Genomic DNA, 23,841 nt, shown 5'->3' with positions numbered 1-23,841 from the left:
CCCGGCCTCCCCTCGGCGCACCGGGGCGTCGGCAGGGCTTAGCTGCTGGGGTGCGGTGAGGAGGTGCACCCCAGGCAGCCTCTACTCATTGAATGATTTGGTTCGGAAGGAGCCTTCAGTGGTCCTGAGCTCACCACTCTGCAGTGCACAAAGACATCTTCAGCTGGCTCAAGTTACTACTCAAGTGTCACATCCAACTCGACCTTGAACTTTTCCATCTACCACATCTCTGGGTGACCTGTTCCTCTCTCATTGTAAAACCTGACTTCCTTAGGTTGAATCTAGATCTGCATTCTTAAAAGCATCACCCCTTGACCTGTCCCAACAGGACATGCTAAAAAGACTGTCCCCCATCTTTCATGTCACTCCCCTTTAAACTCTCCCCCAGAGCTTTTTCTTCTCCAGGCTGAGCCACCCCAGCTCTCAACCTTCCTTATGGGAGGAGTGTTCCAGCCTGCAGATCATTTTTTGTGGGCCCATTCCAACAGGTCCATGTCTTTCCCATGCAGAAGGCTCCAGAGCTGGACACAGCACTGCAATCTGAGTTTCACCAGAGCTGAGGGCAGGTCCCTCGACCTGCTGACCATGCTGCTTTGGATGCAGCTCAGGATGTGGGTGGCCTGGGCTGCAAACACACATTGCTGGCTCATATCCAGCTCTTTATCCTTCTTGCCTGGTGCCACAGGAACACCTGCCCGTGTCTCAGGGAGGGTATCTCAGAGCCTCCCAGCTAAAAGGCTTGCCATGTCAGGCAAGGGTCCCAGGCCTCATGCACACCTCTGCTTACAGCCACTGGCATTGCTATTGTGGCACTGCCAGTACAACAGGAGGCAAACACAGTCTTTGTGCCCCTGCTCTATCGTTGGGGCAGGGTGACTTCCCCAGGGATGGTTGTATTACTGCGTGTTTGAGAAGGGGCTTCCCTTTGTCCTGTGGCATGGAGAAGTCATGCTCTCACACACCTGCAGAAGCATCACAGCCACCCTTGGGCACTCAGGTGTGTGGCAGGGATTTAGCTGGCCTGCTCCTGTGCCCTGATGCAGACATCAGCCACCCCCACCCTCCAGCTGAGGCATCAGCATTGGGAATGAACTTTCAGGGCTTTCTTCCAGCGTCCATGAGAAAAACAAAACCCCACAGCACTTTTCCAAGGGAAATTCAGTTTGGGACTGTTGTATTGAGAAGGTTCATTAGCACATCAGCCTTGCAACTTAGCTGTTGGTTTGATCTCAATCAACTAATATCACAGCCTAATCCACTGAAGCTTGTAATAGGCTTAGGCATAACAGGGCTTTACGTCCTCATTAGCGTTTAGTGCGCCGCAGCAAGGGAAACATCCTTGGCTGCATCCTGTTGAAGAAGACAAGAGCCTGAGGCACAGTGGCTGGGGTGCATAAAAGGGAGGAAAGAGCCATGTTGAGGAGGAAAGCAGAGGAAATCGGCAGGTGGGGACGTTTAGGCTGGGGTAAGGAAGGGCTGAGAGTGCACAGGACACACCTGGCTCCAAGGGGACTGCAGCAGCACCTGTGCCGCTGTGCTGGGTGGGCAGTGGTTCAGAGTGGGTAGGCTGAGGAGCAGGGGGATCCCTGTGCCAACACCACCAGAGCCCCTTATGCAGCTCCTATGTAGCTCCCCAAAAGATTGTGGAATCATAGAATGCACTAGATTGGAAGGGACCTCTAGAGGTCATCTAGTCCAACCTCCCTGCTGTAAGCAGGGACATCCCCAGCTAGATCTGGTTGCTCAGAGCCTCATCAAGATAGACCTTGAACGTCTCCAGAGATGGGGCTTCCACCACCTTCCTAGGCAACCTGTCCCAGTGGTCCATCACCCTCATAGTAAAGAACCTCCTCCTAATGTCCAATCTATAAATCTATCTTTCTCCAGTTTAAAATCATTGCCTCTTGCCACTATAAAGTTTCCCTGGGGTGTTCTCTTGTCCAGGCTGAGCAACTCTAACTCAGCCTCTCTCTGTAGGAGAGGGGCTCAGACCCTCTGATCATTTTTGTGGCCCTGCTCTCTGGACTTGGTCCATCAGGCTCATGGCCATCTTGTGTTGAGGCTCTCAAAGCCAAAGTACTACAGGTGAGGTTTCACGAGAGCAGAATAAAGTGGCAGAGTCCTCTCTCTTGATCTGCTGGCCATGCTTCTTTTGACATCACCAAGGATGCCATTGGCTGCCTGGGCTGCAAGAGCACATTGCTGACTCAGGTCCAGCTTTTCATCCAGCAGTACCCCTGAGTCCTTTTCTGCAGCGCTCTATCATGTCCTCTCCAGTACTGATAATGGGGATTGTCTCAACCCGAGCACAGGACCTTGCACTTGGCCTTGTTGAACCTTGTGAAGTTTAATTGGGCCCACTCCTCCAGTTTGTCCAGGTCCCTCTGGATGACATCCCATCCCTCTGGCATATTGACAGCACCACTCGGTTTGGTGTCATCTGCAGACTTGCTGAGGATTCACTCAGTCCTGCTCCCTATAGTGTTGATGCAAATACTAAACAGCATCAGTCCTAATACAGACCCCCCCTAAGGGACACCACCTATCACCCCTTTCCATCTGGACATCAAGCCGTTGGCCACTACCCTCTGGATGTGACCATCCAGCCAATTCCCTGTCTATTGACCAGTCCACCCATGGAATCATGTCTCTGCAACTTTGAGAGGGTGATGCTGTCAGGGCAGGGGCAGCTGCATGAATTAAAAGCAGGATAGATTCACCCTGCAGATGGACTTCTCTGCTTCCTCAGCCCTTGCTCCCAGCACCACGGGAGCCACATGCACTCTGACTGTCCTGGGCACATGTACGTGCTCCCACCCCATGGGAAACCCAAGGAGGCTGCGCGAGGTCTTACAGTCCCTGGGCACAAATTCAAGTGGCTACTTTGGAGATGCACACTGCCTTGGACAGCGTAAGCCATCTGTGCAGCAAGGAGAAGGTCAGAGGACACAGCAGGTCTAGGGCCCTCAAGGGGGTCCAGCTGCCACTACCACAATGTTGCCCTCTGCACCAGCTGCAGATGGGGCCATGGCATCCCACATGCTGTTGCTGCAGTGCTGAAGCCTGGTGTCACCAGCACTTTGCCTCTGCTCGATGTCCCATGTTCCTGTGCTCCCCTGCTGACCACAGCCACCACCAGCTCTAGTTTGGATTCAGTTTCACTGCTGGTGACAGATGGTCACCTATCAGTTGTTGTCAGCGTAAATGAGTGGGCTGGAAGAGCACATGCTGCCCGCTGATCTGGGGGCTGACTGCAAGCAGGCTCCTGCTCCTGGGGGGCAAAATAAGAAATACAAGGCAAGATCTGCAACACAACCAGCCAGTCCCCAGAACCCTTGCACCATCCTCAGGGCTGGTGCCTCCCTTCCACCGCCATAAGACACACAGAAACCAAGACCTGGCCACCATCTGGGCAGAGCGGGTAGGGCTCATCTTTGCCCTGGAGCTTGGGCCAGGCACATAGCTCAGGATTACCACTGGAAATTCCAAGCAGGCCCTAAAGGAGTAGGTAGTGCAGCTGAGCATGTGCCAGTGTCCCAGAGAGAAGTTCCTGCATTGCTTACATAACACTGAGAGCCAGTGGGTGTGGACTTCCAAGCCTCCAGAGAAGCTGACATATTGGTTTATAAACTCTGTAAGTTTCCTAAGCATCAGTAACCTGTGATGATTTCACTTCTCAGCCACTAACAAGTGCTTCCAGCTTGGTTGGTCCAAGTCACAGGGCTATGGCCACGCTTGTATGGTGGCCTGGGGTGATTTATTTTCTTCCTTTCCAGGCCCTCTTGCACCCACTCAGTCCTCTCAGCAGCATTACACCAGTGCCAGAGCAACCCTGGGCCCCCTGCAGCTGTCCTGAGAAACCTCATCCAACAAAGGGCAGTGCAGTGGCCACGCAAGAGGAAGATGCCAGCTTCACACGAGCCCCTGCCGTCGCTGGTTGGATTATACCTGGCACCTCCTCGAGCTGGGATTTGCCACCAAGAAGCCAAATCAGGAGGGAGGTGAGGTTTAAAAAAGGTATGAAGGCTTTCGAGTTGATTTGTTCTAATTACCCAGCTGATAGCTCATGGGGGGAGGAGAAAATCGTCAGGGTATTACTGCCACAGAATAGTTGTAATTGAATCATTCTGGACAATAAAGCAGAGGCACAGGTCACAGGCAGCACAGCGCTGCTCCTGTGCTGGCCCCCAGCACCCCTCACCCCGCTCCGATACGAGGCAATGCCACCCTCACAGCAGCATGTTCTGTGCTTATCTGCGCCTGTCACCACGTTCGGAGCAGGGACACAGCGCAGGCTGGGGATAGTGAGTGTGCAGGCTGTGTTTTGATTCCTTGCCATCTCTAAACGGCCTTTCCTGGGCAGCAAAGTGCAGCTCTTCCCCAGGACCTCCCACATCAGGCTGCCCCTGGCCCTTGCAGCCCTGGCTGCAGTGACAGCACAGTGGCAGTGCAGAAGTGGTGACACTCACTGTGTAGCTGTGGTGTGAGCAGCCCCCAGTGATGGCAAGGTTCAGGATTGCTGAAGGGAGCTGCTGGTTCTGCCTGTTCAGGCTCAGCCCCGCCGGGACCTCGCTAGATTCCCATGGCAAGCAGGACGCTGTCACAAAGGGCTTTGCCCAGGACATGCTCCTGGTTAGCAGGCCCATGGGTTCTGAGCTTCGGCTGGCCTCTGGGCTTGCCCCGTTGTGGCACAGTGCCAGAGAAACATCCCACCACTGTAGTAAGGCACAACCCAACAAGCCCAAGCAGCACCCAGAGGCAAGCTGAAGCTAGATCAGGGCTCTGTGCAGCCACGTGCTGCAGGGAGCGAGGGGGCACAGGAGAGACGCTCCAGGATGGGCACCTCTGAGTGCTCACAGCCAGCACATACTGTAACTCTCCTCCAGAACGTGCAGCTTGACAAGGCAAGACCACAAGTCCAGACACCTGGGACACACTGGCCAAAGAGGCAGGAGCTAGGACACAGCCCCGGCCACATTTCTGCAGGCAGCTGTTTGATGCAGCCCCCACGTTTGAGGGGCAGGGGCACAGCCTGCATCTGGAACTTACACCCCTACTTGTGGCCAGGGCTGTAGCTCACTGTCCTGCTGGCTCCCCCGCACACAGCCAGTAGCAGAGACAAGCACCCCTGTTGCCGATTCAGTGCTTCACCAAGCAGCCACTGCTCTCCCACCACACCCACCCTCTGCCCCCCGAGACCCACCACAGCAGGACACGCGAGGCTGAGGTCTGAGAGCAGACATCCGCAGCCAAGCAGGGTTCATTAGCTCTCAACACAGACTGTTAAACCCCTGCGACACAGGCTCACTGCCTCCGCAGCTCTGCCGGCAGCCCGCTGAGGCTCATGTGCTTTGCAGGAAGTGAACTGCAGAATCCAGCTCTGCCAGACCCTTAATCCAGAGCAGCAATGCTGGGCAGTCTCACGGGGGTGACGGCTGTGCCCCTAGCAACGCCTGCTGCCCTCCACTGCTCCTCGTCTGCCAGCAACACAGTAGGAAAATAAAATGCGAGAAGCTGAATGTGGGCAAAGTACTGCACTGCTCCTGTTTGAAGATAGCACCCACAGCTTTGCCTTAGCAGGCAGCAGGCACCCAAGCTGCCCATGCTGCTTCGGTCCTCCTCTGGCAGGACAGGCAGGGCTACATCCACAGAAGTCCAGTTTAAGACATTTTATTCTTCTGCTTGTTACACTCAGTGTTTAAGAAAATACAGGATCCCTTTTGACATTCATACATTTTTACAGGGGAAAAATAGGTTTTTCTATGAGGGTGGTTATTAAGCTTGGCCATTCCCAGGCTAACTTCAGGAGGACCTTGCCCCTCCTTGGCTGCCAGGCTAACCTACTCTGTTCCCAAGCACCACCACCTCAGTGCCCAGAGTCCAGACCTGCAAAAGCAGAGCTCTTGTCATTACCTCAAGCTAAACAAAAAAACAACAAAAATAAAATACAGTGCTCAGTATTTCCAGTTCCACTTTCCAAAAGCTCCTGCAGCGGATACTGCAAAGGAAGAGCTGGGAACAGGGAGTGACCAGACTGTGCACACAAATATCTAAGAGACTCACGTTAGTGTGACTATCTGTTACAGGGAAGGAGGTTAATCCTGTTTCTAGAAACCTAGAGGAAATATAAATAAGGGTTCCCCACACTCGTGCATAGTCACAAACAGCTACTGGACACCAGGCTCACTCTGCCTCCAAGTGCTGCCACGTGGAGAGGCAGAGCAGCGAGGCAGAGCTACGATGAAGCTCAAGGCAAGAAATGCACACGCTTCACGAACAGAGCGCCCCTGCCCACACGCAGCGCCGCTGCTCAGGGCCCCGGGGCAGTGCTGCGAGAGGGGGCGAGTGGCAGCTTTCACCCGGCAGGACACATCTTTCTGCTGTGTCCAGGCCAAAGGCTTCCTAGGGGCAGCATCACTCACGTGGTCGTTACTGCTAGGCTGCCGTAGGAAATTCAGATTTAAACACCACTATAGAAAGCAGAGTGAAAAAAGCAGCTGCTGGCATAAGACCTCTATGACCCTAGGTGGGCTGCTACCCAGAGGCAAAGCAGAGGCCAGGAGGGAGCAAAAGGCTCACTAGACAAGGCGCTAGACAGCGAGCAGGCTACCTCCCCTCAGCAGGGCTGCAGCACATTGGCACTAGCAGCAGAAAACAAAACAGATGTTACAAAAGCTTCTTCCAAGCACCAGCAGACTCCACTTGGTCACTGCAGGGAGAGAGATGCACATGGAAAAAAGAAGTGATACTCTAAGGCCTTTCTCTTCAGGACCTCGGGACACCAACACAGCTAAGCACCCCCCACCTTGCCTGCCAAGTCCCTCGCAAGCTCTCTGCCCTTCCTTCCCACTAACACCAGCTGCCTAAATACCTCCTGCCCGAATCTTGCAGGCAAGCCACGTGCCAGCACCCACCCAGCTCTGACCTCCCCTGAGCACCAGGCCCCAGGGGCACCCCACACCCTTTCTGCTGCTGGCCTTTCTAAAGGGCTGGTGAATGCTGTCCCAGCCTTAGGCCTCGCATGGAGGGATATAAGGTATGAGCTGTACTGGAAGGAAATGGGGAGAAAGTGTCAACAAGAGATGCCATCAATCCAAGTGGTTCAAACTCCATCCAGTCCAAGCTGAGGGGTGGTTAGCTTGTACTGGGAGAGATTTCTGGGAACTCCTTATAAATCTCCAAGATGATCAGTTTGTCCATCTGGCACTGCTGGTCCTCCTCCTCCTCCCCCAGGATACGCTGCAAGATGCCCTGCAGGTCAGAAAGGCGGTGCTGGTGCTGCAGATAGGGTGTGGAGCGGATGATGGCGTGCATCAGAGACAGATACTCCATTCTCAGCTGCCAAGTGGGAGGGGAGACAAAACACAGAGCACAAGGCAAGGTTTAAAGTGAGATAAACAAGCACGCCAGCCTCCATTACAGCAAGAGTGCAGGAACAGCTGCTGCTGCTGCTGCACTAGCCAGGGAGTGACTCCAGAGGCACCTGCTTTTCCTTGAGGCTCATTGGCAGCTATGGAAATCTCTGCCTTCTCCACAGCAGTGCTGCTCTTCACTAGCACTCAAACACCCACAACTCTGTCTCTTACTAAAACACAGATATCTTTCCTACTTCTATGTCTCACAGAAGGTCCCCATTCCCAAGGGTCCCTGTACAGAAAGGTGCAGACCACTAGAAGCCTGGCAGATCTTTCTTCAATCATGCCTTGCTACTGCTGAGTGCCAGGGAGGAAAAATCCTTCCTTCCTCCTCAGCACCCAGAAGCATCAGGCTCCACTCCAGGACTCCATTCTTGCCTGCACCAGCACACTTCTTTAGGACTGTGCTCCCTTCCCCACTGCCTGTGGGTTACTGTGAGTACCTTGTCTCCCGGGGAGAGGTCAGCAATCTGCCGCACCAGGATGTCTATCAGGACCATCATGTCCGTGTGGTAGAAGATGCTTGCTGTATCCTTGCTGGCAAAGATGTCCTGCAGAAACTTCAGCACCGAGTGCGGTGGCTGAGGCTGATGCTTGAAGATACAAACTGGATCATCTAGGTGAGACAGAGAAACGTGATGAGCCACATGCCTCCCACTGCCCCCTTCCTCCATCTTCACTGCACATCCCTTTGTTAGACCCCACAGGCTTTGGAAAGGAGGCTCCCCTGGCCTTGGTCAGCTCCCTGCTTGTGGCTAGCTCTTCTGCCAGCAGACCTTAGTGTCTTGTGCAAAGCAGTGTGATGAGGATGGCAGCTCTGCAGGGTACCAAGCTGAGACCGAACTCATTACCGCTAATTGTTGTTTCTGTTTTGCCAACGATGCCAGGTGAGAGCTCATTAGCAAATCACTTCTCAGTGCCTCCCCTTTTTGCTCAACAACTACCACCAAATTTCTCCCCAGTTTACTGTTTGGTCCAATGATCCCTCTCAAAACCCCATCAGATCCTGTACCAGAAATGAGCTTTCACCACAGAGCCCAAGCTAGTACTGTCCCAGTAGCAAACAAAAAGAAACACTTCCAAGTTTAAATGAGCCACCATATCTTACTGTCTTCCAAAACACAACCCTGCAGAACCCAAGACAGGGGCCTCTGGGACACTGCAGCCCCCCCAGCAGTTGGCAGGAAGACAGGCAAAAGGAAATCATCTTCATTAGGTTGTGGCCTCCCTTTTAATTCCTCCAGCCCCTTGCAGTAAGGTGATTCCTGCAGGGAATCTGGCAGGGAAAGGGCTAAACAAAGGCTTTGGGAAGAGGCCAGACAGAAGAACACTGAGTGGCTGACTGCCCTCAAGCTGATACAGTGCAAAGACAGTGATTTGCAATCCAAACAAGACCTAAAGCCAGAATAAGATGAGCTGCAACCATCACAGGATGAGTTATTTACCAGCATGTCAACAAAATGAAACCTGGGCAGCAAAGCCCCTGTGCTCCAGACAATATTAGAAAGCACAATAGTGGCATGTGGCACAGACAGAAATACCTGGCACTGCTCTTCCTGCAGAGATCTCCAGCTTCCAGCAATATGCTCTGCAAAAGCTCTATGTGCAGAGTGGATTTCACTCTACGCCTGGAGCAAGTACAAAACTAACACTGCTGGTGATTCTGAAGTGGGAAGCTTCACTCTAAATAGTATTTTGGAAGGTGGATCTGTCCCCTGAGGCAGTTGATTGCCAGCACAGGCTGGGGTTTGTGTGCCAGTGCTGACAGAGCCTGTCCAAGGATAGAAGTGGCCCAGGACCAGCTTTCCTACCAGGTAAAAGCTTGTCTACATCAGAGCTGGCCATGCTGCAATACAAGGCTGAACTGACCTAGAGCATGAGGAAACGGCAGCCCAGAGGCCTCTCTTCCTAGGTGCCATCAGCATCATGCTATTCTTTGTGCAGCTCCATCCTCAGCAATGCAGCCAGTCACCCTCACACACTCACCAGGAAGCAGCAAATCCTGCCTGAGCTGACAGCTCCTCAGCTACCTACCTCCTCAATGCACCTCGCCCCTTAACAAGCACCAGGCTCATCTCCCCAAGTCACCATCAGCTGCACCCCCTGCCAGGCACATAACAGTGCCACACACACTCACCTCCCCTGTTCAGCAGCAGCAACAGCTTCTCTGTGAAAGTCTTGACGTTTGAGTGCTTGCTTATTGTGGTCATGATCACGCTGTGTTCTGGAACTAAGGAAGAGACCTGTTCAGCACATCCCTTTGTTTCCTGAAGGCCACGGTAATAAAACAAAATCAACAGTGGAGGACTCCTCTTTCACATCAGTGCTCTGGGGAGCCCTGGGGAACCATAGTCTGTCAGGGTTATGAAAAGTTTCAGCCCCTCAGAGCGGGTGGGCAGGGAGAAAGAAGGTGAAACAAATCCAGAAACAATGCACGAAGCACTTGGGACTTTGTGCTTTCTGTGCACAGCTGATTCACATGTGGGCTCCAGTCCTGCCAGCCAAGGACTGCTAAATACCTTGCAAAGGCTTTGTGTTGTTGAATAGTACCTCTGCTCACAACCCTCTGATGCCAGTGGCTCCACTGTCTGATATCTTCTTGCTTCATGTCAGTGGTGAGCCATTGGAATTTATTGCTTTGCAAGCTCTAATAAGAAGGGACAACCAGATCCCTGGAGCATGCCAGAAAGGAGAAGTTCTTCCTCTCGGCACTAAGCATGAGGCTGTGCGAAGATTTCTTCCAGGAAGCATCCCCTAGCCTGCTTTGAGGGTGGTTTGTTCTAACTAAAGTAAGTTCACCCTAGCAGACCTTATGCATGCATGTGTGCACACTCAGAAGCACCCAAAACCAGCACAGCATGGCTGTTTCTGTGGCACAGCATTGGCAACTCTGCAGTATTCCACAGGCTGCAAAGAAGCCTCAGCATCCTTTACATCGAAGGATGCCAATATAATAAGCTTTCAGCAGAGTTTTGGAACTAGTGCTGCACCACCAAATCGTATGACAGATGAATCTGGCAGAGGAATAAAAAATCCAACCCACTAATAAGCAATCTGAACATCATTTAACGTGTTCTTAGCATCAGAGAACAAGTCACTGCTCTGGGCTAGACCCTAGGTGGGCGGTAATCCCCTAGAAGCACACTGCCTGTCATGCATTATTGCCTAATTACTGCAGCCAGGAAGTATATGGGCAAGTGTGAGAGGGGCAATGAATGAAAGCAGCAGAGACACACTTAATCAGTCTCTGTGCAATCAGCTTTCACATGAAATTAGAAACTTTCATATAAATTTTAATGAAGCACAACTCAAAAGAACAGGTAAATTACTGGACACATCCTTGCTGCTTTATCCTCCCCTCTCTCCATGAAGCCAAGGATAAAGCCATGAAGCAGAACAAGAGGAAGTAATTAAAGACAACTGGAACAACAGGAGACTCTGGGTTAAGCAGTGGTCCTTCTAAGCAGGACCTGGAGCTAGTCTCCAATCTGCCAACACTTCAAAACTCACAGGCATTAAGAGGGCCCCCTTCTGTAGGGGCCATACATGCTGTCTGTTCTTCAGAAGCTGAGCAGTGACTCAGGGCAATCAGTTGAGAGTGCAGCTCAAGCCAATGCTGAACAGTCTGCTGCCAATACCCTAGCACTGACTGAGCTTCAAGAGCTGCAGACAGGCAAACATAAGGTTTGTCAAGACCTGCAGAAGGCAGAGGACTGACTTCCTAGGCTGGTATTGAGAATTGCCTGCTGAAGCATTTTGTCTCCCCAGCCAGATATGCCTATAAGTTAACTCCACTCATGATCTGAACAAGAGGATTGAGAGCACCTTCAGTAAATCTGCAGATGATGCTAAGCTGGGAGGGAGTGTTGATCTGCTTGAGGGTAGGGATGCTCTACGGAGGGACCTGGACCGGCCAGATCGATGGGCCAAGGCCAGTTGTATGACATTCAACAAGGCCAAGTGCCAGGTTCCACACTTCAGTCATAACAACTCCATGCAACACAGGGGGAAGAGTGGCTGGAAAGCTGCCCACTAGAGAAAGACCTAGCAGTGTTGATGAACAGGCAGCCAAGAAGGCCAGCAGCATCCTGGCCTCTATCCTGAATAGTGTGACTAGCAGGACCAGTGAAATGATTGTCCTCCTGTACTGGTGAGGCTGTACCTCGAGTACTGTGTGCAGTTTTAGGGCCCTCACTACAAGACAGACATTGAGGTGCTGCAGCAGGTCTAGAGATGTGCAATAAAGCTGGTGAAGGGTCTAGAGAACAAATCTTATGAGGAGCAGCTGAGGACGCTGGAATTGTTTAGTCTGGAGAAAGGGAAGACTTTATTGGTCTCTACAACTACCTTAAAAGAGGTTATAAGGTTGTCAGTTGTTGGTCTCTTCTCCCTAATACTATGTGACAGGACAACAAGAAATGCCCTGAAGTTACACCAGGGGAGGTTTAGACTGGGTATTACAAGAAACTGAAAAGAAACTGAAAGGGTTATCAAACACTGGAACAGGCTCCTCAGGGAGAAGGCTGAATCCCCATCCCTGGAGACATTTAAAAGATGCAGAGATGAGGTGCTAAGGGACATGGTTTAGCACCAGACTTGGTAGGGTTAGATAATGGTTGGACTCAATGATCTTAAAAGATCTTTTCCAATAAAATGATTCTATGATTTCCAAGTGCAGCCCCAGCAACAGGCAGTGTGGAAATATAGAGAGAAATCCACTGGGCTGCTACAACTCAGAGGGTCAGTTGGTTGACACAGCCTCTCAGACCTTGTCACGCTTGAGGGTTATGCACAATATTTAACACAGTGTACTGCAAAAGACCTGGGGAGCCAGAGAGACTATCACAGTCCTACAAAGACCCGGTAAGATTCTCTTTCTCTCTCTCTCTCTCTCCATTCTTCACACCCTTACTCCAGACCACTGAAATCCTGCCAAGGTAGAGCAGAGCAGCGCCCAACTGACCTGGAATGTGGAGATTGAAAGCCAGAAGGACGTTGACGAATAAGTCAGGCAGCTGATCAGTGGTGTCTGAGGGCAGCCCATCCTCAATCACATCCAGTAGGAACTGCACAAACTGAGAGTTGAGATGTTCTGCACAAGGAGAAAGAGGGCATTTACAGCACAGTGAAAATAAACCACACAACAAGGGACCATGCAAGCCACTTCTCTGTGCTTTTATGCCTAAAAAACATTGGTGGAGCACCAGTGTCAACCTCCAGGGAATGAACAACCCTGCAAGTGGGTTAGAGAGACCACTGAAGTGTCTTTGTGCAGCAGGCAAGTGGCTCACAGAACTATCCAACATGCAAGGCAATACTGAAAGTTGGTCACAGGATCACAGGATGTTAGGGGTTGGAAGGGACCCAAGGAGATCATCTAGTCCAACCCCCCTGCCAGAGCAGGACAACACTACCTAACAGATCACAGAGGAACACATCCAGACAGGCCTTGAAAGTCTCCAGAGAAGGAGACTCCACAACCTCTCTGGTCCCCTGCTGGCATTTTTTTTGAGTAAATAAACCACCAAATCCTGCTGTAGCTGTTGATGCAGCATTACTGCTGCCAATGAAGGCTTCAGGTAGGAAAGTATTTGTATTCTTGACCACAAGTTTAATCCATCCATTTAAAAGAGAGCCATCACCCAGATCATCAGTAACAACACATTTTTCAATTTAGCCATTAGCAAAGCAGAGGAGCTCATGCAAATAAGTCCACCTGCAAGAAATAATTGCCAGTGTGACATGAGGAGAGGAAAGCAGGAGGTGTGGAAACTCATTCCAAACTGCACCAGCTTAAATCTTGTATGTGTGTACTAGGGTGATAAGGTGAAAATACTAAGGAGAAGCTTACAAAAATCTCTACTGCATTCCAAGAGAAAATGAACCCAGAGTCTCCTGAATACAGGTAACACAGCGTGGCCTGAGGAAGAAACTTTCTGGCTAAAGGTTGGAGGAAAGGACAGCAAATAAAACAGGCAGATCTGGCACAATGTTTGAAATTCCCAATTGACTGCAACACCCATAATCTTCTCTGCTTTCCCTAGAAGCTTAAAATGCACAGGGCTGCACCATCCTGTTAGAAGGAAGATCAGCAAGAGGCCATAACATGCATCTGACAGCTTTAGTAGGTGTTCGTGGTCCGATCTGGGCTCTCAGCCTCATTAACAGACATAACATCTCTGAAGCAAGTAAGAGATGGATGCTTCCACGCAGAGCAGAGCTGAAGCAAGTATTGCTTAGTCACAGTGATGGACAAACCCAGCTCTTGTGCAGCATGACATCAGTCTTCTGCTGCTCTAACCCAGGTCTGTGCTGCTCTCTCTGGAAATCTGCCATCATGTCCCAGGTTGGCAGCCAGACTATTGATGAAGAGCAGACCTTACTCTTGCCCTGCTCATCTGGACTGTCCCCACGTTGGGGACACCTTTCCCCACCAGGAAAGGTCTCTTCCTTGTTGTGTCTGCTAGCATGCTGCAGATGTCTCACCATCAGCCCTGCTGATCTACCAAGCCGTGCACATAGCTGCTCTTACCATAGTGATGGTATGGCAGGGGCTCCCCCATGGAGAACATCATGGCCAGCACCAGGGCAGAGTAGCACATCTTTTGATGATCTGCAAGATAAAGGTCCTGCTATTAGCTCTTCTGAGGATGTGAAACAGTGTTCCCCAGCTGCAACTAGGAAGTCACACCTTTAATACAGATATTTAACACTGGTTAGGACTGCTCCTTGCTCCCTACTCACTGAGATGTTTTTCCCCCTGTTTAAGCACATCCCATGCCTTCTATACCATACACTACCAAAGCAACTTAAACAAGAAGAATTCTTGTTTGTTTTTTTTTTTTTTTTTTAAAAGTCCTTTACTTAAAAGAATCTGGGAAAGCTAATCAAATAACTAAAAACCTCCCCTGCACAGACCCAGGACACATCCCATAGTTATGTAATTACTGAACCCAGAAAAAGCATCCATCTGGCCACCGTGAAATACTGCCTGTTCCAACCAACACCACCTCCAGACAGCTATGCTGCTTGTTACCATCCCTTCACTGCTCTACTTTTGCTACTTCAGCTCTGCCTGGAGGTATAAGAGGTCTCTGGGGAGACCAGATCACTGCTCATGACTTTGGCTGTGCATCTGCCCACCTCCCAGACAGGCCACAGATGTCTGCAGCATTAATACATCCCACAACCTGCTAGTCCAACACAATTTCCACTGGCAGTAGCTATGCTCCACAAAACCACAGCCAGTGCCTTTCCTGAATTTCAATTAATGGATACACCTCAACACATATTTGCTGAATAGAAGAAAATAATCATGGAATAGGATCTGTGTCATCATCAAATTCAGCCTCTGCCCAGTTCAGCAAGTGTGAAGATGACAGGGAAAGGAACATTATCTTTATCAAGTAGGTTCCCATACGTACTGGCTAAACAAAGTTCAGCTACATCTGCCAGAAAGCAGCTGGTGAGCTTGTCACAAGTTGCATTCATAAAACAAAACAACAACAAACCCAAACAAACAAAAAACTACCAACCAAACCAACCAAACAAATCAAGCCCCCAAAACTACTTTTCATTAGAAAAGAAAAAAGTCCCCTTCGGTGCATGATGCTTCTCCCACAGAACTGTGTCACAGCATGTGCTGGTTCTGCTATCCCCTCCAAACTCTTTCTAAGACACAATCTCTAAGCACCTGCAGCCTGCAGCTTTGTTTGGAGTGCACAGCCTGATGCCTTCACTGCCACTCCATACTGCTGGACTTGGCCAAAGGACTTGCAACACTTGGCAGCTCTCAAATTTACTATTAGCAGAGGGGAAAAAATGCTAGCATATCATTCCAGCCTCATGCCCCTGGAAAGTCAGCTCTGTGTGCAAAGCCTCTGCAGACAAAGGGCATGCAGACTATACCAAAGCTCAACGAGATGCCTGAGTTTGCAAACAGCAAATACTCTGAGTGAAAAAAACAGATCGTTTGGGGTTTAAGCAGAGATACTATAGCATTAACAAGATTAAGAGTTTGTAAGAGAGCACTCTAGACCATATGGCAGCAAAGGAAAGCTGGAAGCTGCTGTTTACTCTTGGTAAACAGAGAGGGAGGATATTCAATGACTTAAATATAATTCATACTTATGTAAGAAGCTCTCAGCTATAAGGTGTCAGTGATGCCAAAGCTCACTGTGGCAGAAGACCAAACTGTTCACCACATGATTTCTTCCTTCTTTCCTCTGCAGTGTCAGGAGTTGTGTACCAGAGGCAGGATACTGCAGTAGGCAGCCACAGGGACCTGCTGTTGCCACGTTCCTAGTAAGGATTAAATGAACAAAACATTTTCTCTTCACGTCAGGAATGATGAAATGATGATGTGAGAACCAGGAGCCAACAATAAGCATGTGGCTGTAGCTAATATGGAGGAAGAGATCAGAGATAGGTAGAGGACAGTTTTACATGTCCTTGGCCCATCTGCCATTAACTGATGTCCATTCCTCTGAGTTGACAGCAAACTTCACTACTAGGTGGCTAATCTTATATTTGTCTAAGGACACCAAATCAAAGGAGACTGAAACCAGGCAGAAAACTCAACCTGGGGCAAATCCAGATTTACCCAGTGCACTCAGTCAGCACTGACCACAAGTTTTTGGAGTGTCCCAGCTGCAGGAAGACTCATCCAAGACACTCCATGCTAGAGAACAGAGTAATTGCCAGGCAAGGCACAGGTTTTTGTTGGTTTTCTTTGTTTTCCCCTTCCACAGCAGCATCAGTGGCTGCAAGAAAGTGGACAGCATTAATACAACTCTGCTGAAGCAGAAGGACTGTGTTCATGACAGACTGACAAGCATCACTCAAGTGGCCATGAAGGGCAGAAGAAATGCAGCTGTTTGCTCACCAACCTGCAGTGCCAAAGACTGCTGAGACACTGGTAAGAAAGCTGCCATTGTTTATGGAAGCTATTTCTCAGAAGCCCTCAAAGACCTTGCTTCAAACCTCTAAACAGCAGTGCAAAACCTAGGCACTGGAAGCAGACACAACTGTCTACAGCTGAAATGAAAAGAGCCCAAGAGCTGACTTGCATACACACTGGGCTGCAACGAGGGAGAAAGTCATGCTTACAGACTGGATTATCCCTGTTTGTTTTCTTTGGAATTGTTCTGGCTAATTCTGCCTCACTCTGGCTTATTATAAGCTCTTCTAACACTGATAGATGTGCAGGCCAGCCGTAGCAGAGAGAAGTGGTTGTCCAGAAGCAGTAAGACTCAAACATCTGGCAGAAGAACTGGCTAGCAGCCAACAGGCCTGCACCAGCTCCAAGGTAAAGTGCCTTCTCATCAAAAGCACCCAGCATCCAAGCACAGAGCTTCTGCCTCTGCTGCTCATCAGTAACAAGCTGGGAGGGATCTCACAGAGCTGCAGCCAGTTCAACACTCCCCAGCTGCTTAGTGCTGGCACAGATTGTGGTGGTTCCTGCCATCCACAGAAGGGATTAGCTATTCCACAGTATGTCACAGATCTGCTGCTGTTCTCTGGCTTTGGTACCAAAATAAGCTCAAGCCATTCTAGGATTCAAGGTCATGTTTTCACATGAGGCACTGCTTGCCACTTGCTGGCAGGACATGGAGCAGTAAACACCAGAAAGGCAGGAGGGAACTAGTAATGCCCTAAACCACTTCTGAAGGACAGTTTCAGGTCAAAAATGGTTACTTTTCTGCAGCTCTGCTGTGAAAGTCAAGGACTGGATGCTGCATGTGTTTGCCATGATCTTAGCACAAGGAAGGTAGCAGAGGAACAGAACATGGATTTGGGAGGCTCCTGTAACCAAAAGAGATCAATTGGCAAGGGCAGAGCAGTTTTTCATACTTTGACTGTACTGCTCATGCATTACAGCAAGGAGGAAAAAAACCTCACACCTTGAGGCCAAGCTTGGGAAAGAAGAGATGCTGCAGAGCTGCAGGGTGGCAGGTCAAAGGACATAGCAGAGCCACTCTCCACCGACATCCACTGCAATGCTTTTCAGGTCCCCAAAGCAGAGCCAGCACTTGCTGGGAGATAGGCTTGCTTCAAGCAGAAGTGCTACATGGAGATAGCAAAGGTGTGCAGGAGTCATCTCGATCAGAGCTTGATGCTTCATCATATCAAGAGGCTGTTGGCAGTGCTATCTAGGATGATACAGCTCCTGGCAAAATGCCCTGGGCAGCAATGCTGTAACCAAGGAAGGAGTATGTGGGTGACCAGCCCACCCTGCCTGCACAGAGGCATCTTGGGGAACAGAGCAGGAGACGGAAGCCTGTTAAGGCACGGTGCACAAGATGCTCAACTGGAGACAATCTCTATGAATCAGTGATGCATGCATGTCAAAGTTCAATTTTTGGCAGCACAAAATGGTGAGTAATGTCACCATAGAAGCACAGCCAGTGTGACCCAAGTATTTCTTGCTTCATGGGCTGTAAAACCTCAGCCTAGAGAGGCAGCATCTCATGCATAACCAGATAAACACCAACAGTGTGATAAATTCACTGCACAGAACTGATAAGGAGCAGCAGCACAAGAAGAAAGGGCAGCCAAAACAGGCAGAATGACCTCAGTCCTGCACCACAGCACTGGTGCTTTGCCCTGCCCTGAGCTGAAACATGACTGATTTTTCCAGCACTCCCTACATTTAAAATGCCTGAACTTCAAAGCATCTAAGCAAAGACAATCATGAAGCCTCCTGTTTGATTTTCTCTCTCATGCCCCTTTCTGGACACCAGTTTAGCCCCATATTAGTCCTGGCCACCACACAGTCAGACTGGCACTTTGTGGAGGAATGCTGTGGACAGAGACACTCATTATGCACATCCCAAGTGGCCATCTTGGAACATTTACTTGGCTCACAAAAATAGATGTGATTGTCCCTGCTCTGCACAGACTTGTCAATCCCTACACAGTCTCACCACCAAATTATACTTCTCCACAGCCCCATGACACCTACAGCAAACCAAGAGGCTGCAGACTGCAATCCAGGCAGCAAGGCCCTGTACTCTGGGACTGTTCTGATCTGATCCACATGGTCACTCAACAGCTACTTCAACTGTAGGCCATGATTAGCACAAATGATGGACTTTTCAATGTCCCTTTAAGGGAAAGAGTAGTTTATGTCACTGCCAGCACTGTTGGCCAACTGGATGGGGGAAGTAGGGCTATGACACTAACTTGGAGAGGACCACGACTGCAACATTGTTATCAGCACTATCGTCTCCCTTGGTGCAGTGGTGGAGAGGAAATTCCTTGAATCAGCACACACCTCATTCACCACCAGGAAACACCACAAAGACCTGATGAGGACAGCTGAGAAAAACTGTCTACAAGAAGCTGCAGAGATCTGCCTTGAGATCTGCAGGTGTCTCTTGTTGGCATCATGAAACAAAGCTGGAACAACTCAAAATCATGGAATCACAGAATCATAGAATCAACCAGGTTGGAAGAGACCTCCAGGATCATCCAGTCCAACCTAGCACCCAGCCAGAGGTGGGTGTTCAGTCAACTAGACCGTGGCACTAAGTGGCTCATCCAGTCTTTTCTTGCTTTATGACATCTGCAAGAAGTGCTGCAGGTCCTTAATGGCTTGTTCAAGAGCTTCCAAGTCTTGCATTGTTGGACTGAAACATCCCCTCCTGTGCATTCTCCACTCAGAGCTGTAGCAGCCTGAATAACTTCAAAAGCAACACCACTGTCTTCAGAGCATGGGCACGTGGAGCAGTCAGACAATGAGAAGCCAGCAGTGCTGCTGTGGAGAGACACACTCCCAGGGAGCTGGGTATGGCAGCTCTGGCTCACCTTGCGTGTGAGTCTGCATGTCCCGGGCCAGCTCCATGGGCAGCACAGAGTTTACGAGTGTTGAGATGACTGCAGCATCCAAGTTGCACATGGCTCCAAAGCACTTCAGCAGCTGCAGCCGTAAGGGCACCCTGTGTTCCTGCAAAACCAATTCAATACATGAAACCATGCCCTAGGTGAGGCCTTACTCTAAGGCACAGACAGAACTGGCCAAAAGTTCCCACTACTGGGGAGCCGCCGACTCTCCCCAGGTGACAGTGAACCCAGAAGCTCTACTAGCTTGCAGCAGCAGCACAGGACTTGCTTTACAATGTCTTTCACAACTGGGCTGGCTAGAGGCTGCTGGCATATGTAGTCAGAGGGCATGTGGCAGCCAGAGCTCAGATCTGAAATGCTCCATTGCATCCACTAAACATGATCCACCTCAAAAAGCTATACCCATCCCCAGGAAAAAGAGATTTAGTCTGCTGGCCTGCCAGGATTCTCTGAACACAGCTCTGAAGGAGGTCTCCTGACAACATAGCATTTGCAAACCCTTTTCAGCATGCGGTGGTTAATGAACAGAATGGGAGCAGCTCCTGCATTGTGAAGCTCTCAGGTTTGTTCTGAGAGCTTAACCAGAAAGTTTTGGGACATGCAGAGATTCCAGTAATGATGATCCTCAACCTGCAGCACCCACACAGAAGCTCTAGCACCTGGGTAACCTTCAGACTCCAGCCTCAGCAAAGAATTCCAGGGTTCAGAGAACAGAAGTGAGCCAAGCCCTGGCAGCGAGCACAACATAAGCCAAGACAGGAAACTTAACTGCACTCTGCACCTGATCAGGCTTCCTTGAAACGCTGGTCAGACAAGAGCAGGCAGTGAAAGCCAGCAAGTGCCTTCCCAGATAGGCTACAGCTTCCTGATGCTGAGCTTTGGGTTCTTACACAGAAGTGCCAAAAGAAAGCTAAATACCACAAAGCTTGATGTGCTGTAGCTGGGGACTTAGGGACAAGATGGGGACAAGTTGCCAACCCCACAGAGTCCTACAAGAGCACGTTTCAGGAAGGAGAGGGGGAAAGCAACACCACACAGGCATTGAAGGCAAAACTTCCCTTTCTTGTTCTGAATACTGATTTCCTTCCTCACTCCCAAGGCTGCTACTCACAACCTACTTTCCTAAGCAAAGCTATTTACTAATGCACAGGAGTGCATTGATTAAAAGAGGAGCAGTTACAGCCTGTCAGCTTTCCCAAGGCACCCTTGAAAACCCTCTCTCTGGATATTAGCAATGCCAGTTCTGTCCCTCAATGGAGCTAACAAAAGCAGCAAGCTTTACCCTTCACAGTGCAAGCTACTGCTTCCAAGCCTGCAGTATCCTCTGCTCCTTCACGCAGCTTGAAGCACAGCACTGACACCAGTCAGCATTCAGAAGGGATGTGCTCCAACTCCTTCTAGTTCACAGAATTGCCCTATCCAGGAGGAATCTCTCACATATATTCATGGTAGCAACCCTGCTCTTTTGCATCTTCAGGGAAAGCTCAGAAAGATTTGATGTGTTCTGCCACCTTACCATCTGATAATACGCCACAAGGGACAGGACAGATTCAAACTCGTTCTTCTTGCACATTTTCTTGCAAACTTCTGGGTCTGCATCTGTCTGGAAGCAGGAATGAACATGTCAGACCAGTAGCACATCAGAGCAACAAGGTGCCTGCTGCAGGGACCTCAAGGTGGGGTGGCCAGCTGCTTTCAGATCTCAGTAGCCCCAGCCCAGCCATCTCACAAAGAAATCAAAAGCAGAGAACAAAAGCAGCTCAAGAATGGTCACCCTGAAGATTCTGCAAAGGGCATTCTTGAGAAGTGTCTCTGCCATACAGCATGTCTTGGGCTGAAAACAACTCAAAAACACATGACCTGAGCAGCACCTTGAGGAGTGCACAGTGCAGTTACACAGGGCAGTTCCAGCACTGTTCTCACCCAGAGAAGTGTTGTGCATCTCCTCCCATCCCTAGACAATGAGGAAAGGGTTGCACAAAATCCCACTCTGCTTTGCCCTGCAGGCCCACAGCAAGGCAGTGCAGGCATTACGTTGAGTGACAGACACTGGTGTTTATTACACAGAAAACCCAGCTTGTCAGAGCAGGCATGTTCTGCTTTTGACAGAGAAAACCCCACACTGGCACCCATAACACAGACCACACCACTGCACTGAGTGGCAGCTCTCATATCATCATACCTGGACAGTAATGCCTGCTGCTGCTCACTATGGGCATGTACCTCTCCTCTATGCACAGATGCAGTGAGATACAGAAGAAGTAACTTTGAAGACACTTAAAGACATTTTCAAGACAACCAAGGAGGTTTCCTTATATTTAGTGGCCCTCACCCCACAGGTACTTCTGAGCAAGATGTTTTAAATGTTTGTATGGCCTGAGATGTGCAACAACACTCACAGCCAAGTTTTAGGTTTGCCACAGGATGACAGGTTTTAGTTCTGGAGATGAGGGGTTATACTCTTCTGTGACAGGTAAATAGCACAGCTACCAAGAAGAATGGTTCTATAGCTGTTTTCCAAGCAGCTTTGCAGGATGGAGTGTAAAGCAGCTGAAGAGCACCGCAGACACAAAGGCAGGGCAGCAAAAGGGGTGCACAAGAAGCCTATACCTTCTGAAACAGCAGATCCAACAACAGCAGAGAGGTGGAGGAGGTCAGAAAAGAAGGAACTTCACTGAGACTGCTCTGTCTATAAAGAGAGAAATTTACTCACCAGGATGCGAAGCAGCTCCTCCAGGTAGCAGCAGATGACATTCTCATCCTCATAGAGTGCCCAGCTGCGCTGCTGAGCATCATCCTTGTGCCTGGCCAGATCTGTGAAGATCACCTCCAGCCTCTGCTCGTCGTGGCAGATCTGTCCTGAGGGCAGCCCCGCGCTCAGATTCTGCACGATAGCAAAACCAGCGGTTAGTGAGCCCCTGACAGTTAGCTGTTGCTTGGGTGCCTGTTTCCTCCAATCTTTGTCTCAGGACTGACAGTTGGCCTCATTCAGTCAAGAGCTAGCAGCAAAAAGACAGCAAGTTTAAGGCATGTTACTTCAGCTCTCATACTTCTGGGACCTCTTCCTACCTCCTTTCCTTTGTACCAGGCCACAGATAGAATGAATCAAAATTGTGCCAGAACTGCAGCATGGGCAGAAAGTCTTTAAACCCAAGCTGCTACCATCCTACTGGAGCATTAGCCATCTTCCAAGGATGATGAAGAACCCAAGAAGCTAACATCCCTTTCCCTTACTGCCTTGGTAACCTAGGGCTGACCCAGGCAAAGCAATGCTGAGAAAGTCACACAAATCTGTGCCTCAGCCTCTCCTAGCTGACATAATTGCAAGCTCTTAGCATACATGCATACCACTAACTTCTCCACTTCCCTTCACAGCAAACCAGAGGGTGTTTGCAGACCACTGTCAGCCTGTCCTGAGGAGGGCACTGCCCACATCCTGAAAGAGAGTAACTTAGGGCAAGAAGCCAACTCAGATGACTACAGCTCTCTGCACATTTCAGCACACTCAAAGGAAAGTCCAAAATGCTTGGCCAGTGTTCTACACTGTGCGAGCTAAACCTTCATTTATCCTACCCAGAGGACAGCCAAACACACTGCAGCTCTCAGAAAAGCAGTTCAGTGTGCCAAGAGCATGAGGCAACCCTACTTTGGTGAACCCAAAGGTGCTCTAATACCTCCCAACAAAACAAGTCAAGCACCAGTTTCCTTCTGGGTGCAGGCATCAGGAGCCCTTTAAAGGGCTCACTGCAGACTTTGAAAATCATGCTGAGAGTGGAAAAAAATAAAGCAGCCTGTACAGGCCAGGACTGCTGCCAGGCAGCAGCTGAGCACAGCTTCAGGCTCACTTCCAGTAAAACAGATGTGTCCCACAACACAAAACCACCACACTGCAAAACTACCTCCAGGAAGGAAAAACTTCCTTCACTGTGCCCTTCCTCCAGCTCAGAAAGTCAGATTTTCCTTTCATCTTTGATTTGTGAGCAAACACTTGCACAGTACTCTACATGCCAAATGCTCCATACTGAGCGTGCCACCTCCTGCAGCAAGGATGGGAACCAATTCATCTCGGCCTGCTTTGGTTCCGCTTTATTCCAAAGAGCAGAACTCAACCACTGATCAGAGCAGCTCTGAAGCTTGTAGCTATGATGCAGACTAACTCAGCAAAGCTTTGGTTTTGCTTTATTCCAAAGAGCAACCACCGATCAGAGCAGCTCTGAAGCTTGTAGCTACAATGCAGACCAAGTCAGCAAAGCTTCCTGCACATCCTCCTTTCTCCAACTGCTGTCATCTGCATTCCCACCACTTCTGCCTCATACATAACCCTTGTCACAAGGGCTTTGCTCTTTAGTTGTCCATGCTACACTATTCCTCTCCTATGAGAAAGGGAAAGGAGAAGTCAGGCAGCAGTTAACCTTCCCCAGCAGCTGCTGTGGTTTGCAATTTAGGATAACCTTCTAGGACTCATGTATATAAACTACCTGGTTTCTAGAATGCAGGACAGTGAGGTGGGACCAGCACACAGAACTGGGCTGATGACAGGTGATGAGCCCAAGCACCATGAAGAGAGGTAAACACTAATCTG

The 23,841-nt window shown here is 49.9% G+C and overlaps 1 protein-coding gene across 2 annotated transcripts in view; it reads right to left on the bottom strand.

Moving 5' to 3' along the window:
• Nucleotides 1–5,654: 5,654 nt before the first annotated feature.
• Nucleotides 5,655–23,841, bottom strand: part of NCKIPSD (NCK interacting protein with SH3 domain) — a 62,265-nt gene continuing 44,078 nt past the window's right edge. For both annotated transcript variants that reach the window (XM_064156767.1, XM_064156768.1), the window contains 8 exons: nucleotides 21,973–22,143; nucleotides 20,776–20,862; nucleotides 19,224–19,362; nucleotides 13,948–14,028; nucleotides 12,379–12,507; nucleotides 9,553–9,645; nucleotides 7,859–8,031; nucleotides 5,655–7,338 (listed from right to left, as the gene is read on the bottom strand). In XM_064156767.1, coding sequence (XP_064012837.1) covers nucleotides 7,135–7,338; nucleotides 7,859–8,031; nucleotides 9,553–9,645; nucleotides 12,379–12,507; nucleotides 13,948–14,028; nucleotides 19,224–19,362; nucleotides 20,776–20,862; nucleotides 21,973–22,143 — 1,077 coding nt within the window. In that variant the 3' untranslated portion in view covers nucleotides 5,655–7,134. The remainder of the gene's footprint in view (nucleotides 7,339–7,858; nucleotides 8,032–9,552; nucleotides 9,646–12,378; nucleotides 12,508–13,947; nucleotides 14,029–19,223; nucleotides 19,363–20,775; nucleotides 20,863–21,972; nucleotides 22,144–23,841) is intronic.

This window comes from Pogoniulus pusillus, chromosome 16 (assembly GCF_015220805.1).
Source record: "Pogoniulus pusillus isolate bPogPus1 chromosome 16, bPogPus1.pri, whole genome shotgun sequence".
Taxonomy (NCBI): domain Eukaryota; kingdom Metazoa; phylum Chordata; class Aves; order Piciformes; family Lybiidae; genus Pogoniulus; species Pogoniulus pusillus.
This window is presented reverse-complemented; position numbering and strand designations above follow the sequence as displayed.